This window comes from Tamandua tetradactyla, chromosome 4 (genome assembly GCF_023851605.1).
Source record: "Tamandua tetradactyla isolate mTamTet1 chromosome 4, mTamTet1.pri, whole genome shotgun sequence".
NCBI classification, from domain to species: domain Eukaryota; kingdom Metazoa; phylum Chordata; class Mammalia; order Pilosa; family Myrmecophagidae; genus Tamandua; species Tamandua tetradactyla.
The window spans coordinates 27735659-27752179 of record NC_135330.1 but is presented as its reverse complement, the minus strand read 5'-3'; the positions used below and the strand labels follow the sequence as shown (position 1 = coordinate 27752179).

Sequence of the window (16521 nt, the reverse complement as noted above, 5' to 3'; positions counted from 1 at the left end):
CATCTATTTAGGTCTTCTGTGATTTCTTTTAGCAGTTTTTTGTAGTTTTCTTTATATAGGTTTTTTGTCTCTTTAGTTAAATTTATTCCTAGGTATTTTATTCTTTTAGTTGCAATTGTAAATGGGATTCGTTTCTTGATTTCCCCCTCAGCTTGTTCATTGCTAGTGTATAGAAATGCTACAGATTTTTGAATGTTGATCTTGTAACCTGCTACTTTGCTGTACTCATTTATTAGCTCTAGTAGTTTTGTTGTGCATTTTTCCGGGTTTTCGATGTATAGTATCATATCGTCTGCAAACAGTGATAGTTTTACTTCTTCCTTTCCAATTTTGATGCCTTGTATATCTTATTCTTGTCTAATTGCTCTGGCTAGAACCTCCAACACAATGTTGAATAATAGTGGTGATAGTGGACATCCTTGTCTTGTTCCTGATCTTAGGGGGAAAGTTTTCAATTTTTCCCCATTGAGGATGATATTAGCTGTGGGTTTTTCATATATTCCCTCTATCATTTTAAGGAAGTTCCCTTGTATTCCTATCCTTTGAAGTGTTTTCACTTCAAAGGGGCATTCTGGTTCGGTACATAAATATTTATGATTGTTATGTCTTCTTGTTTAATTGTTCCTTTTATTAGTAGATAGTGTCCTTCTTTGTCTCTTTTAACTGTTTTACATTTGAAGTCTAATTTGTTGGATATTAGTATAGCCACTCCTGCTCTTTTCTGGTTGTTATTTGCATGAGATATCTTTTCCCAACCTTTCACTTTCAACCTATGTTTATCTTTGGGTCTAAGATGTGTTTCCTGTAGATAGCATATAGAAGGATCCTGTTTTTTAATCCATTCTGCCAGTCTATGTCTTTTGATTGGGGAATTCAGTCCATTGACATTTAGTGCTATTACTGTTTGGATAATATTTTCCTCTAACATTTTGCCTTTTGTATTATATATATCATATTTGGTTTTCCTTCTTTCTACACTCTTCTCCATACCTCTCTCTTCTGTCTTTTTGTATCTGACTCTAGTGCTCCCTTTAGTATTTCTTGCAGAGCTGGTCTCTTGGTCACAAATTCTCTCAGTGACTTTTTGTCTGAGAATGTTTTAATTTCTCCCTCATTTTTGAAGGATAATTTTGCTGGATATAGGAGTCTTGGTTGGCAGTTTTTCTCTTTTAGTAATTTAAATATATCATCCCACTGTCTTCTAGCTTCCATGGTTTCTGCTGAGAAATCTACACATAGTCTTATTGGGTTTCCTTTGTATGTGATGGATTGTTTTCTCTTGCTGCTTTCAAGATCCTCTCTTTCTCCTTGACCTCTGACATTCTAACTAGTAAGTGTCTTGGAGAACGCCTATTTGGGTCTAATCTCTTTGGGGTGCACTGCACTTCTTAGATCTGTAATTTTAGGTCTTTCATAGGAGTTGGGAAATTTTCAGTGATAATTTCTTCCATTAGTTTTTCTCCTCCTTTTCCCTTCTCTTCTCCTTCTGGGACACCCACAACACGTATATTTGTGCGCTTCATATTGTCCTTGAGTTCCCTGATACCCTGTTCAAATTTTTCCATTCTTTTCCCGATAGTTTCTGTTTCTTTTTGGAATTCAGATGTTCCATCCTCCAAATCACTAATTCTATCTTCTGTCTCTTTAAATCTATCATTGTAGGTATCCATTGTTTTTTCCATCTTTTCTACTTTATCCTTCACTTCCATAAGTTCTGTGATTTGTTTTTTCAGTTTTTCTATTTCTTCTTTATGTTCAGCCCATGTCCTCTTCATGTCCTCCCTCAATTTATCGATTTCATTTTTGAAGAGGTTTTCCATTTCTGTTCGTATATTCAGCATTAGTTGTCTCAGCTCTTGTATCTCATTTGAACTATTGGTTTGTTCCTTTGACTGGGCCATATTCTCAATCTTCTGAGCGTGGACCGTTATCTTCTGCTGCTGGCGTCTGGGCATTTAGTCAGATTTCCCTGGGTGTCGGACCCAACAAGGTTGTAAGATTTTTCTGTGAAATCTCTGGGTTCTGTTTTTCTTATCCCACCCAGTAGGTGGCGCTTGTGGCACACGTTTGTCTCACGTGTTTGGAAGGGATCCCCCCGGTCACCGATCTCCACGGCCTGGGGTTTCCGATCCAATTCTCTCCGTTGGTTCAGGGGCCGTGCATGGTGGGGGTGTCAGCCGCCGCGGCTTGAGGGGACCCTGTGGCTGGTCGCCGGCCGCAGCGGGCCCGGGGAATTCGCCACCGGACCAGGAAGTCGCCCGCTGGGGAGGGGAGTCGGTCACCGGCCGCTGCGGCCTGGGGAATTCCCCACCGGACCAGGAAGCCGCCCGCGGTGGGGGGGCCACCGCGGCTTGGATAGCCCTCTCATCCGAGACTCGTAGCTGCGGACTCGAAGCCGCCTGCAAAAGAGGGGTGCCGGCCGCCTCGGCTTAGGAAACTTGCCTCTCCGAGACTCTCAGCTGGCCCGGGAAGGAGGGAGGGAGTAGGTCCGGCCGCCGTAGCTGCCGCTGCTCGGGAAATCACGCGCTGCTCGGGGATCTCACTGCAGCCAAGTCTCGCAGTCAGACTAGCCAGTCCAGACTGGGGTACGCTGTGGGTCCATTCCCTGCCGTAGCCCCGGGAGCTGTTCTGCTCTGTTTCAGTTCACCTAGTAGTTGCTTTGGAGGAGGAGGAACTAAGACGCACGTACCTTACTAAGCCGCCATCTTGGCCCCTCCCTGACCCGTGTATTTTGTTGATTATTTTAAGAAGAGCTCGTTAGTGTGATGTGAGCATCCTGAGGCAGTAAAACAAAATAAAATAAAATATGGGTTTGATTCCAAGACCATGCACCCAAATAATAAATAAAATAAGTAATAAAATAAAAATAAAGACCAAGTAAGTGAGTATAAAAAGCAAAGTGGTCCAGTTTCATAACTAACGGAACATCATTACTAGACTAATTTAAGTAATATCATACCCCTGGAGTCTTCTTAAACAATGTTGGGGTTTCTATATCCACAAACCCTAAAAAGAGAGAAACAGAATTTAATACACACGAATTTGGAATTTGTTAAATAATGATGTCTAAAGTAGAGTCCAACAAATCAGAAGCTACCTTTTAAGTAGGAATTTGGGTTGAAATAAGCTACGAAGCCTACTGATTCCACAAAAATTGAATTCTATTAAATGAGGAAAGCAAGCTGAAGAGTCCACAGAATCTTATTCTGTTCATAAAACTGATATTTAAAAAAATATATTTTTATTGAGAACTCTTCACACACAGACAGTTCATTCATAGTATACAATCAATCAGTGGTTCACAATATCATTAGATGGTTGTGTATTCATCACCGTGATAATTTTTAGAACATTTGCATCACTCCAAAAAAAGAAAAAACTCATAGTTTCCATACCCTTCTCCTCCCTCTCATTGACCACTAGTATTTCAATCTACCCAATTTTTTCCCTTTATCCCCTCCTATTATTTATTTATTTTTTATTCTTATTTTATTTTATTTTTTTACTTATCTGTCAATACTCTGTATAAAGGGAGCATCAGACACAAGGTTTTCACAATCACACGGTCACATTCTAAAAGTATATAGTTACACAATTGTCTTCAGAATCAAGGCTGCTGGAACACAGTTCAATAGTTTCAGGTACTTCCCTCTAGCCATTTCAGTATACCATAAACTAAAAAGGGCTATCTATATAATACATAAGAATAACCTCCAGGATAATGTCTTGAAGCTGAAATTCTCAGCCACTGAGAGCTTACTTTATCTCATGTATCTCCTCTCCTTTTGGTAAAGAATATTTTCTCAATCCCATGATGCTGGGTCCCAGCTCATCCCTGGGAGTCCTGTCTCACACCGCCAGAGATTTACACCCCTGGGAGACATGTCCCACATAGTGGGGAGGGCAATGAATTCAATAAAGGTGATACTTTTGACATGAAATAATTTTAAATACTTGATCTAAGTTTCTGAACTGTTCTGGTTTTCTAAATGTTCTGTCAGTTTAACAAAAATAACACAAATAGAACAGAAGAAAACAGGACTGATCCATGTGTCTAATTTAATTTACATGATCTTTTTGAGCTGTCAGCAAATGAAGTATAGGGCATGACAAAGAATTTTAAAAAGAGAAAACAATTACAGGACTGTTATGCCTTCAATAGTGATGGGAAAGACCTACATAACGTATCAGGCACCATCATCTTTAAAATAACTCTTTGTGACCTGGGTACTAGTTTCTACATTATGCTTAAGAACAAACACTCTAAAAATTAACCTTTTCTCAAAAAGTATCATTTACATGGAGTGAATTCCAAACATCTCGGCAACATCTAACCCAAAGATGCTAAGGAGAGGATGACATAAAAATGCTGAATAAAACAGAAGAGATGCTAAAAAACACAAAAGAACATTCAGGTGTTTTCCTTACCATGTAGATTACAGAGATATTCCCGCATTTTCATGACCATCTGGGACCTCAATCTCAGGTTATATTGCATTTGGAAACTACGCAAATCTAAGTAGCGATACTGCAAACGAAGAGCCTCTGTTTTCTAAAGAGATTTAAAGATTATATTTAAATATATTTTTTAAATTAGAAGGATGCTAATCTTTAGATATAGACCTTGAATTTTCAAAAACCTTAATTCTGTCTTTAGTTTACACCATCATCATGCTGTTTTCATTTGTGCATACATCACCATCTTTAATTCTTACAACTTCTAAGCTTATTGCTCATACAGATTTTATGGTTTTTACTAGTATTATTAACATTCGCCTTCACTGACTGAGAACTTTTTTAAGGATTGCTTCCCCAGGAATAGGATATTTCTTTTACTAGTTACAGTTACTAGTTACTAGATACAGTTACTAGTTAGTAGTTACTAGATACAGATCTTCTCTTTCTGAAAGCTTGTCTTGGGAAAAACGGTATTTCTGGGGTTTTTTTTCCACAACAAATTCAACTCTGTAATTGTACTGCTTTTTAAATTAAAGGATTAATTGGGAATGTAAATATAAGGCTAAGTAGCCATGCAATTAACTTTAAAATCAGTTTAAAAATTAGGGATATACAAGTCAACAATTGCAACAAACCTGAAAATCCTCTGGGTATACTTACCTCATGCTATCTAACACCATCAACCCCTTAAACTTTGGTAAGAAGGTCTTAAATTAAAATAATCAAATTTATATGCTTGGGAAGTGAAAAGTTGTTCTAAATACACATTTTATCATTGTTAGAGGCTTAAAACTTACTAGGTGCAGGAATCCCTATGTCAGTTGGCCATTTCCAACCTAGTTTATAAAGTTCCTCTCAAAATGTAAAACAAATAGCAGCCAAAAAAAAAAAAAACCCCCAAAAACAAAAAACTCATGAACAACATAACATTTCAAGTCTTAGGGATAAAGCCAGGCTTCAACTTGTCTGAAAAAAAAACAGTCTAGGTATTTAGGAACTGCAACAGCTTAATGAACTACAGGACAGTTCACCAAAAAATTGTAGGGCTAACAGAACAATCCATCATACTTCTATGTAAAATGTTTAATTTTGTAGAAGTTAACTTTTTTTTTAAACTCTGAAAATATTTGATGGTAGTGTCAACATTTTCTAGAAAAGGCTACATGAATAACAGAGAATGGCACCTTCACAAAGTCTTTAATTTCAAAGGGCAGCTTCTTGCAGGGATTCAGAAGCTCAGCTGTTTTAACTTTGATTTCAATTTCACCTGTCGGCATCATCTTAAAGAGAGAGAGAAATGACCTATTTTAAAAATCACTCCACAGGATATTTGTAAAACACATGTATTTATTTGTATATGTAAAATGTGAGGGTGCTGACAGTGTATTAGTCTCTAAAGCATAAAAATCTATGCATGACCCTGATATTCTAATGCATATCTGTGGCCAATGTGTTCATCAACAAATTTCGTAACATGTATATTTATATAGGTGTATATATTCGTAGTAAAGACTTTGAAATCTGTAAGTTCATCTTTAGCACTTACAGAACTTTAGTATCTGGTATCTAATAGGTGCTCAGCCATGTTGCTTGAGTGTGAACATAGACACTGCAAATGCGTTTAGGTAAAATATACAGTAGTTTTAGAAATCACTAACTGGATTCTCTTGTCCTGGAGGTCGCGAAATAACTGTCCCATACACTTGCAGCACAGATTCCATAGGGGCTTCACACAAAATCTTCTTCACAGAAGCCGCTGACTACAGAATAAGAGGTAGAAAACAGTTCCAAGAAACAAATGAACTTAAAGAGATCAGCAGTGGCTGAAATCTATGGTTAAGAAAGACTTTAATACTGCACTCTTAATTGCCATAAAGACTGGGCTGCCCAGGATTACAGAACTGAGTTATTGACTGCAGTAATTTATTATAGAATTTGGTATACTGCACCCCTCATTCTGACTTCATTAATACAAACAAGTAAAATTATTACATAAGAGTTTTCAAAAATTTCCTGAAAGGAAAATAAGAATGATAATGCAAATAAGTCCCATGAATTTTAAAGGCAACTATCTTCAGGGCTAGCTTTAAGAACAGTTAAATCAAACAGCAATAAAGGAATACAAAGAGAAAGAAATTCTCCTAGATTAGCTACGCTCATCTCTGGATTCTGATCTCTGAAAGACAATTCACTGCTCTTGTCTTATTTCAAACACTCACAGCTGAGTAAATCATATTTCTCTTAGGCATAGAAGCATTTGTGAAAGTCACCACAACAGCAACAAATATTGCCCAATGAGCAAAATGGAAGTTCTTTATCTAATTTGAATTGTAACTATTTTTTTAAGCAGCCAATACCCTCAAAATTCAAAGGGTACAAAAAAACACACTGTGAAAAATCTCCATCCTATCCCTGTCCTCCAACCCCTAAGTGTACATATATTTTCTTTCCTTCTCTCTATTACTATTTTCCCATTCAATAAAATGCAATAGACCTTGGATTTTTTTTCCATATTAGCAATAAAGAGCTTCATTCTTTTTCTATACTGAACATTATCCCACTGAAGGATGTATGTTATTTTTAAAACCAGCCTCTTACTGGAGGACATCTAGGTTATTCCCAAATTTTTTAATATTACAAACAATCCTACAACGAATATGTCATTTTGCATCTGTATAAGTCTAGTAGTAAGATAATTGTAAGAAAATTTACTAGAAGCAGAATTACTGATTCAAAGGACATATGCATTTATAATTTTGATTTTATCAAATCGCTCTCCATAGAGCTAGTGCCAATTTACACTTGCTGTAGAAACGTATGAATAATTGTTTTCCCAATCACAGAGTACTGTCAATTCAGTGTGTTAAAATCAGTAATTTCACTAATTTAAATTTAAATATGTCTACTTTTGAGTGATGGAGGATATATTTTCATATGTTGTACAAGTCATTTACTTTTTTTTAAAATCCTACATTGTTTATATAAGCTTTAAAAATTAAATACACTCTTTTTAAAAAATACACATTTTTATCATAAACCTTAACAAACAAACATACAAACATCCTTGGCATACAAACATTCTATACATGGTATACAATCAGAGGCTCACAATACCATTACATAATTGTATATTCATCGCCATGATCATTTTTTTGAACATTTGCATCTCTCCAGAAAAAGAAATCAAAAAGAAAAAACTCATACATACCGCACCCCTTCAAGTCACTTACTTTTCTTTAAATTTTATGTTCATATCCTGTGTTTATATTTCTATTGGGTCACTGGTCTTTTTCCTATTGATTTATTGTAGCCTTTTATATATTATAAAAATTAGCTCTTTGTGATTAGAGTTGCTTATCTTTTTTCCTAGTTTACCTTAAAGCACTGTTTATTATAGTTTCCAATTTTCATTAACAGTAAACTTCTGAATTTAAAACCTCAAACATACTTAGCTCACTCTAGCCACAGCATCAAAGAGTGGCTTTGAGATAACAGTAGGAAACTTATTACCTCGTCCTGGGGAATAACAACTTGAACAAGCCCATGGAAATCTCTCAGGACCAGGAAGATGTTTTGCCTGATTAATGAAAGGAAACGAACATTTTAGGATAAAATCTTTAAGTCCAAAATTTAAGCAGGCAAAAAAACCCCACAAACATTTCTTCTTTATAATAAATAAGTGCTTTTACTAGCCACATTCATGCAATTATCTATGTAGCTTATTATTAAATTATTAAAAAAAGACTTTTCAATTTCAATTTTTATCAGCTATCTAAACATGCTATTCATATGGTTTATTAATGTAAAGCAGATTTTATTATTTTCAATTTTCACTGGCTTAGGTTGTCATAAAAAAATTTTATTAAATTTGGATTTTTTCCAATGTAAAATCCAAAAACATTTTAGTATATTAGAAACATCTGGTTATTTTTTAAAAATAACAATATAAGATCATTTCTGTTACTAAAATTTTCTGGAAGAGTTTTAACTGCTAATCTAATCTCTCTATAAACCACCAAATGGTCCCTGAAATTGCAACATTTCAGCATCCAACCAACATTTCTCACACTGCCCTTAGAACCAGGAAGAGGTACAGAAAGCCTCTTAAAAATTTAAGTTCAGGAGATAGTGCTCAAATTTATGTGTCAAATATCCATCCACATTGACATTTTTAAGGAAGGTCACATAACCTATGTATTTTGGATCTCTTAACTATGCATTAATGTACTATTCAAGTATGTTCTGGAATACAGAAATTTAAAAAAAAGGGTTCTGATCTTAGGGAATCACTGTTCTTCACAATTTTAGGCTTTTTCCGTACCTAACCTTAGAATAAAATAGGCTTTTTCATGCTATTGGAGCTTAACAACTGGTTTGCAGCATGCTGACCCATTCTTAATTACAGTTCCTAGGAACTCTTCAACCTTAGTAAGTCCAGGGTCATTTTCAGTCTATTGGTCAAACCAGATTCATTAGTGTTATTGACAGTGACACCATTTAGGTTTTTCAAAATAAAAACAAAACTGAAAATCCAATGAATTATGAGATTCTGAAGGAATTGCAAGACTTTCATTCTTTTGACTGGTTGAAAATTAGTAAGGTTTTACTAAACCTTAAAAAAGGTTTGAAATTGCCTTGGAAAAACAACCATCATGCATTCTTAAGCTCTCTGCCTCAATCTACCTTCGGTACTGAATCCATCCGCACAAGATGACCTCTTGACCTAAGTGAGAAGACCGCAACTCTCCACAGGTGTTGGTTCTGGCAATAAAGCTATTGAATTCTTAAAAACAAATGAACAAACAAACTAGATTAAAAACACATATATCATTCAACTTCAAATTGTTTAAAAATAAAACTCTGGGTTGCAACATCTTGACTAATTCAGGTCAGTGAATAAAGTTTAGAAAATAAGTCGAGTACACACTTTGATGCATCCATTATACAATTGAGCTGCAAATGCCAAAAGCCAAGTGAATAACTTTCTTAGGTAAGATTTTTGCCTTGTGTTTGGAAATCTATTTCTTTTGACCATCTAGTATTTGCACTGACATAAAACCCTAATAGTCCATTTCTTTTTTCTTAAATTTCATTTATTAAACATACCAACATACAAACACATTCTTACCATATGATCATTCCTTCTTCATATATAATCAGTATTCACAATATCATCACATAGTTGTATATTCATCATCACGATAATTTCTTTAGAACATTTAAAAAGCTCAACTCTTAATATTGTACATTTCTTCTTCAAATGAAATTATGATCCCAGAAACTACAGCTGATATGTGATAGTGCAGTAATCTCAGTTTGTGTGAAATTAATGAGTAATTAATTGTACAGAAGTGTACAGCCACCTGTACAGAAGAAAACAACATTAAAAGTGTTTTCTGGTGTGACTTTTTAAAATTTCTTATTAGTAGTATCAACGTAAATGCTGATTATTCTATCAATGTGGTTATCTGTTTCTAAAAATTCAAGATGAGTGAATGATCTGCTTCCTCACATAAGGTTATCCAGTTAAGTTGGAAGAGACAGGGGGATGGAAAGAGAACAGCGGCTGTAAGAAAACGAAATGCTGTTTAGAGGACGGAGCCCTTGTTTTCACCTGGACGTCTCGTCTGTGAACTCAGCACCAGATTTTTGGAGAAAGAACCCCAGATCCGCTGGGTGGTCTTTCCGATGGATCTGGATAAACCCCAGTACAGCAGACTTAGCCTATAGGGAAAGTACATGTTGGAATCACAGGATGACGACAGACGCCCGAATCCCACGCTGCCACCGTCGGATGGTGGTCAAAAGGTAGTTTTGGAAATATACATATAATCCCTTAAAATTCGAGGAGTTTCCACTGTCTTCTTCAATATTTCAACTTCGCTGAACATTCAAGCGCGCATATCTAGCAAGCAGATAAATCTCCACGGTCTTTGGGGGCTCTTGGGGGAGTTGGTAAGGAAAAGATCTCCCCCCCTACCCTGTGCAATGCATTAGTTTCTACTTCAATTTACACACGACGCTGAGGCCACAGTGACGAGAAAGAATCCACACAGCAGTGCAAAGCGTGAGCTCACGACGGTCCAGAGGCAGGGATCATACGGCGTACGCCACTCCCTTCCTTTTTCGCCTCCACAAATAGTTTCCGCAGGCAGAACCGGAAGAAAATCAGTCTAGCATTTCAAATCTCCCAAAACTGGCGGCAGACTTCGGGTACTGTAAGAGAGAAACGCGACCGAATACAAAAAGCCTTTGGATACTGAACCAAACACCGCACGTCGCCCACGATTACGGTAAAGGCATTTAACCAATCAGCTCCGAGATGCTGCCGCCGTGATTATTGAGGGCGGAAATTTGGAGGCGAGCTTCACACTCGTGGGACAAGAGCGAAAGAACTACCGCGGTATTAGCAATGTTGACGGTAGTGATTAGACTGCTCGGCTTTGCCCCCAATTAAAATGGCGACCTTAGTTACTTCACAGACTTGGAATCGGCGGGACGCCGAGGCTTCCTGTGTCGGGCCGCAGAGAGTGTCGGGAAACGGTTTTAAACTGAAGAGGCGGCTGAGCCCTGTGTTGCCGCTTCTCTACGGCAGAGCTGGACTGAGACCCTGAGGGCTCAGTTGATTTGGGCACTTTGTCCCTTGCCCTCCGCCCTCCACGGGGAGGAGCCGCCCCAGCAGAAGCGAGGGTCTCAGAGGTGGGCGACTAGGTCAGCGGAATGTCCTTCCCGGGGTGAAGTCGCAAGTCTCGTCAGGCGTCTGAAGGAGCGGGAGTCTGCTTATCCCGCGCGTTTGCGTCTCTGATGAACTCGGCTGTTGTGGAGCGAGAGGGAATTTGGGAGGGCCAGGGGTTGTCCGAGCTCTCTTTCAGCTGTCACTTTGGCGACGTTGTTACTTCAGGAAGTTCAGTCTTGACATAAGTTTGAAGGCACTCCTGAAGAATGATTAGTGAAGCAGAAATGGGTGACAGTGTCATCACGGCATTTTATTGGTAAGATATTTTGTCTCGGTTCAGGACTGGCAGTAAATTTTTACATTTGCCTTCTTGGGTGGTTGTTATCTTTATAATATTTGTGTGTTTAGATGTGTTACACACTTACTATGTGCTTAGCCTTCGGCTAGGCATTAGCTTTGGGGCGGTAGGATTTGGGTATTGTAGAAAAGTAATTTAAGTCAGTAAATTAAGTCAGGCATGGTTCCTTCCCTCACGGATTTAAACAAAGTTTTAGCTGTGGGTTATGAGCTACAAATGCAAGAAAAGTTTGCTGGGGAGATTTGGAAAGTTCTCCTGAGATGGAACCGGCAATATGGATAAGATTTGGTTAGGCAAGATGTATTCTTAATTGGCGATAGGTTGAATAAAAAGTTAAAAAGCAGAAGACAAACATGACTGGCATGAAAAGCTGTAGAGTGATAATCAGTATAGAGTGTGTGTGAGATGTTTGGGTGTAGAGTAGTGGATCTTAATGTTTTAAAGAATTGGCTACTAGACGTTTCTTTGCTCTCATCTCCACCAAATACACATACATGCCGTATTTTTTATACAACCTTAAAGGTTGTTGGATTTTGAAAAGGCGATTAGTCGGTGGATCTCAGGGTAAGAACTCTAGCAGTAGAAAATGAACCTGGGTGAGATCAGATAATGTAGTGCCTTGAAACCTAGACACAGGAGTTTTGACTTCATGTAGAAGATGAGTGGGATTTATGAGACTGTAAGCAAGGTAATGACAAGGTAAAAGTAGCATCTATGGGAAGACTAGCTGTGGATTGAGGTTAAGATTGGAAACAAGATAGCTAACCTTAATTCAGAATGGAGGCAAAGGCCAAATCTGAGTGGCCTAGTATATTTTAAGAAAGATTTCAGAATTTGATGACAGGTTGGATGTAAGGAGGAAGGTGAGGAAAGAGTAAAAGATAACTCAAGATGTTTTTTTTTTTTGGAAAGAAAATGAGAAAGAGGAATGGTATTATTACTAAGAAAACAGGATAGCTGGAAAGGAAAGATTGTTTAAATGGGGTGTGAAAAAATGTTTAGTTTTAAACTTAATGAGTTTGAGGACATGGAAATTTAATGTCCTATAAGGAATTGGAAATGCAAGGCTGGGATGCAGGTGCAAAAGTCTGAAGGTAAAAGGGCGATGCAACAGTGACTCAGTGGCAGAGTTCTCGCCTGCCATGCTGGAGACCCAGATTCAATTCCTGGTGCCTGCCCATGCAAAAAAAAAAAAAAGTCTGAAGGTAGAGATTTAGGAGTCACATAAAGAATAAATGCTTAAACCTTAGAATGAGTGATTTCAGAGTTTGGGGGGGCACTCACTGATGGGACAGGAGGAAAGAGAGGACTCAGCAAATGATAGTTCTAATCTATGATAGAACTATCATAGATAGTTCAGAACTAAATGATAGTTCTGAAGGAACTATCAGAAGTAAGGAAGTGAAAAAATATACAAAAATTGAATGTCAGAAAAAACAAGGGAGCAGAAAGTTTAAAGGAGTAAAGATGAACCAACCTGAAGAAAATATTTGGCAATTGTTTTGGCAAAAAGGTTGGTAATTTTCAAAAGTGCAGTTTCTTTATGGTGATGGATGCAGAAGAGAGATTGCTAAAATATTTATTGGTAAGTGAAAACAGTAGTTGTATAAAACGTTTCCAGGAGACTGATTTCAAAAGAAATGAGATGAATTGGATTTAAACAAAATATCTGAATAAGGAATACTAGAACATGGTTGGCAGTTTAAGAAAAGGATCCTGTGAAGGAGAGGTTAGATAGCGGGTTGAAATTAACATAGCAGGTGGCATCCAAGGGATATGAGAATCCAGAACATTGATAGATAGATAGCTTTAGAAGACAAGTAAAAGAACTTCTTTCCTTGATTAGAAAGAAGAATATTGAGACAGTAATATATTGAGTCAAGATTTATTTATAATCTCTTAATTATTGGGCTGGGTAAAATTACACATTCTTGAGTCTGAAGTAAGAAGGTAAAGTATGTATTAATCATTTCTAACTTTAATGCATGGATTGTTCTCTTTCACATTACCTTAACATTAAATACTCAACGGAAATATTTTCTCAAAACCAACTCTCTCAATGCTGATAGGCATTTATTTTCTCATCTAGATTTAATGCATAGCTAGACTTTAAAGTCATTTTGGAATTCATAGTTTTTCTGTTTTTTAAGGGATAAAATTCAAGACTTACATTTTCTTCACCCTGAAGTTGATCCATATTGAAAGGTAATATGAAAGAAGTAGCTAAACGCTAGATTTAGAGTAAAAGCAGTCTGTAATCAAATCCTGGCTTCATGGCTCTTCCACTTTGTAACAGTATGACTTTAACTTCTCTATCTTCCCATTTGTTATTTAGGAATAACCCATCTTATGGGATTGAGAATTAAATGAGACAATATTTGTTAAGAGTTTTAAAAAGTGCCTGCCATATAATGAATGCTCACTAAACGTTAGTATTTATGATTCCAAGTAACCAATTTGAAAGAAACAGTCTATGTAGGTGTAACTGATTAAAATTTCCCTTTAGACAGATAATTCAGTATTCATTTAAAACCAGAAGGCCTTAGAGTAACTACTAATTAAATTGTGAGTTGCTCTGGAGCTTTGAGTCCTATATGTTTATGGAGTTTTGTACAAAATGTAGAGCGTACCCTCCTTTAACATCTTTAAATTTAAATATAATAATAAATAGGATAGCTTTTTGTTTGTGAAAAGCTTTTAAAATTAACTGCACCGTTCTTGGGAGTAATATAATTTTTTAAATGATAATTCCTCTGATGAAAGTTGTATTTTAATTTTGGAGCTCTATGAAATACTTCTGTTCGATTGAACCAATACTTGTTTACCAATTAAATGGCACTCAGCATTGTATTGGGCAATTAAACAATATAAGTAGTAAAGGATGGTTTCAGTAGTTTAGTGTTTGCCAGGAAGGCAAGAAATACACACCAAAAATTAGTACAACGAAGTATGTGAATCAGGCCATATAGAGTGATACAGACTAGGTGATTGAGAAGAAGTGTGTGTGCTGGTATATTACTAATTTCCAAAGATTTTATAGAACTTTTTTAGGGGTTTTGTTAGAATCATCTAGAAGGCAATTATCCCTGAGATCTCATAGTACATGCATGCATATTCTCCCTCTCTTATTGCCATGAGTGAGCCACTGATGCAGACGGAAGTGCTTAGGTGTTCCAGAGGGAAAAGTTAATAAAATCTTCCATTTTTTAAGCAAGTTACATTCTTAAAGGGTTTGGAATAGGAAAAGGACACTTCAGATAGGAACTACAGTTGATAGAGAAAAATGTGGAGATGACAATATATCTATGTCCTGGGATGGAGAGAAGTAGGAGGATAAGGAAAAGCTAAATTTTGAATGACTCTTAAATACTCAGCAGATGAGTTTAGAATTTATCTTGTCAGCATAAAGGTTTGTCACTGCACAGGTGACAAACAATGAAGTTGCATATCTGGAAGAATAGATAACCCTTAGATAAGGAGAATTCTTAGTTAAGGTATAAGAACTTGGCTGAGAAAGTAGCTTTGGAAATGGATGAGACACTGTTGAAGGAAAAACTCAAAAGAATGTGCTTAATGACTATGTGTTAAAGAAGGAAGGTGCCCTATCATAACCTGCCAACCCCCAATCAGGACCATTCCAGCCAATCCTAAAGAACACCTAGGGCAATTTATAAGATTCCACAAGGGTTCCAGGCACTAGAGTAACTTGCCAGAAACCTACAACCTCCAGATGGGTCACTGGTCCAGATAAGTCCTGAAATATAGCCCAGCCTCTCCAGAACATCAGAGTGTTCCATCTCCCTACCATATTAGTGACAGACCTTTTCAATATAAAAAATTTAGACTTGCCATAATTTAAACAACCCCAGTGAGAGGTATGGAAAGATCAAAGGTGATGGTGGAATTATACATAGAAGATAGGACTTAACAAATGAATATGATGCTAAATCATTAAATTAAATTAAATATTATAAACATCTCTTTTAGTCTTTTTTTAGAAAGGAAGGAGTTGAATTTAGTTCTGAACATATTGTATTTGAGTTTCTGTAATATATTCATCAAAATGGCCTGTGGCCAGTGAGTAATACAGGAATTGGTTGAAAAGTCATACATGGGAGGGGGGAGGAGGGTAAGAGAAAGAATTCTATATTGGGGAGAGAAATCAGTGTAACTGTGGGCATGAATTAACTTTTTAGTGTTTAGGACTCTGATTTTACATCTCTTCATGTAGATAATGGATCCTTCTGATGCATCAGAATTGACTCCTAGACAAAGTGCATCGTCAAGGCTTAAAGATTACTTTATAGGTGCCACCCCTCTTCAGAAACGATTAGAATCAGTCAGGAAGCAGACTTCATTTGTCCCAACTTCACCTAGAAGAAAAATTCCCCAGTGTTCACAATTGCAGGTATGATTTCTGTGTTCTTTTGTATTATCCCTTAATGATGAACATCTGTGAATAAGATACTTTAATTTTGTGGGTACTATTCATAGTATTTTCAGTGTCTTCTTGTTCTCTCAGGTAACAAAATCAGTGAGAAACAATTGAAGAAAAACATTCATTTCTCACTATCAGCACCACCTCTTTATGTCTTTTAACTTTGAATCTGCATTATTTCCATAGCCTTTCTTTGTCTTTTGTGACATTCACATTTTTGAAGAATACAGTCTCCCCCCTCTCCTTTTTAAATAGAATATTCCTCCTTTTGTATTTGTCTGATATTTCCTCAAGAATTAGATTGAAGTTATGTATTTTTGGCTGAAATACTGTATAGGTACTGTTGTGTCCTTGGGGAATCACATTTCGTAGTACACAGATGATGTTAATTTTGATCATCCAGTGAAAGTTTTGCCTGATTTCTGTATAATTACTGTTCTCCCCACCCCGCTTCACAACTAAAAATCAATCTGTGGGAAAACACTTTAAGATAATGCAAACGTTCTGCTCCTCATCAAAATTTCCCTTTTGGAATAGGCTAAGCCTACTTAAAATTAGGCCTAAGATTCACCCCCAAGAGAACCTCTTTTG

General features: G+C 36.8%; 2 protein-coding genes across 6 annotated transcripts in view; one reads left to right on the top strand and one right to left on the bottom strand.

Annotated features, from left to right (window-relative positions):
• DARS2 (aspartyl-tRNA synthetase 2, mitochondrial) overlaps positions 1-10957 on the bottom strand; it is a 40882-nt gene extending 29925 nt beyond the window's left edge. The window contains exons 1-7 of one of the 3 annotated variants that reach the window (XM_077157008.1): positions 10073-10957; positions 9142-9241; positions 7969-8035; positions 6117-6218; positions 5643-5738; positions 4429-4552; positions 2960-3006 (exon numbers count right to left, since the gene is read on the bottom strand). In XM_077157008.1, coding sequence (XP_077013123.1) covers positions 2960-3006; positions 4429-4552; positions 5643-5738; positions 6117-6218; positions 7969-8035; positions 9142-9241; positions 10073-10199 — 663 coding nt within the window. In that variant the 5' untranslated portion in view covers positions 10200-10957. The remainder of the gene's footprint in view (positions 1-2959; positions 3007-4428; positions 4553-5642; positions 5739-6116; positions 6219-7968; positions 8036-9141; positions 9242-10072) is intronic. The other 2 variants (XM_077157006.1, XM_077157007.1) reach the window with 2 other exon arrangements.
• Positions 10553-16521, top strand: part of CENPL (centromere protein L) — a 28582-nt gene continuing 22613 nt past the window's right edge. Inside the window, exons 1-3 of one of the 3 annotated variants that reach the window (XM_077157015.1) lie at positions 10553-11450; positions 13643-13697; positions 15724-15900. In XM_077157015.1, the coding sequence (XP_077013130.1) occupies positions 15727-15900 (174 nt within the window). In that variant the 5' untranslated portion in view covers positions 10553-11450; positions 13643-13697; positions 15724-15726. The remainder of the gene's footprint in view (positions 11451-13642; positions 13698-15723; positions 15901-16521) is intronic. The other 2 variants (XM_077157017.1, XM_077157016.1) reach the window with 2 other exon arrangements.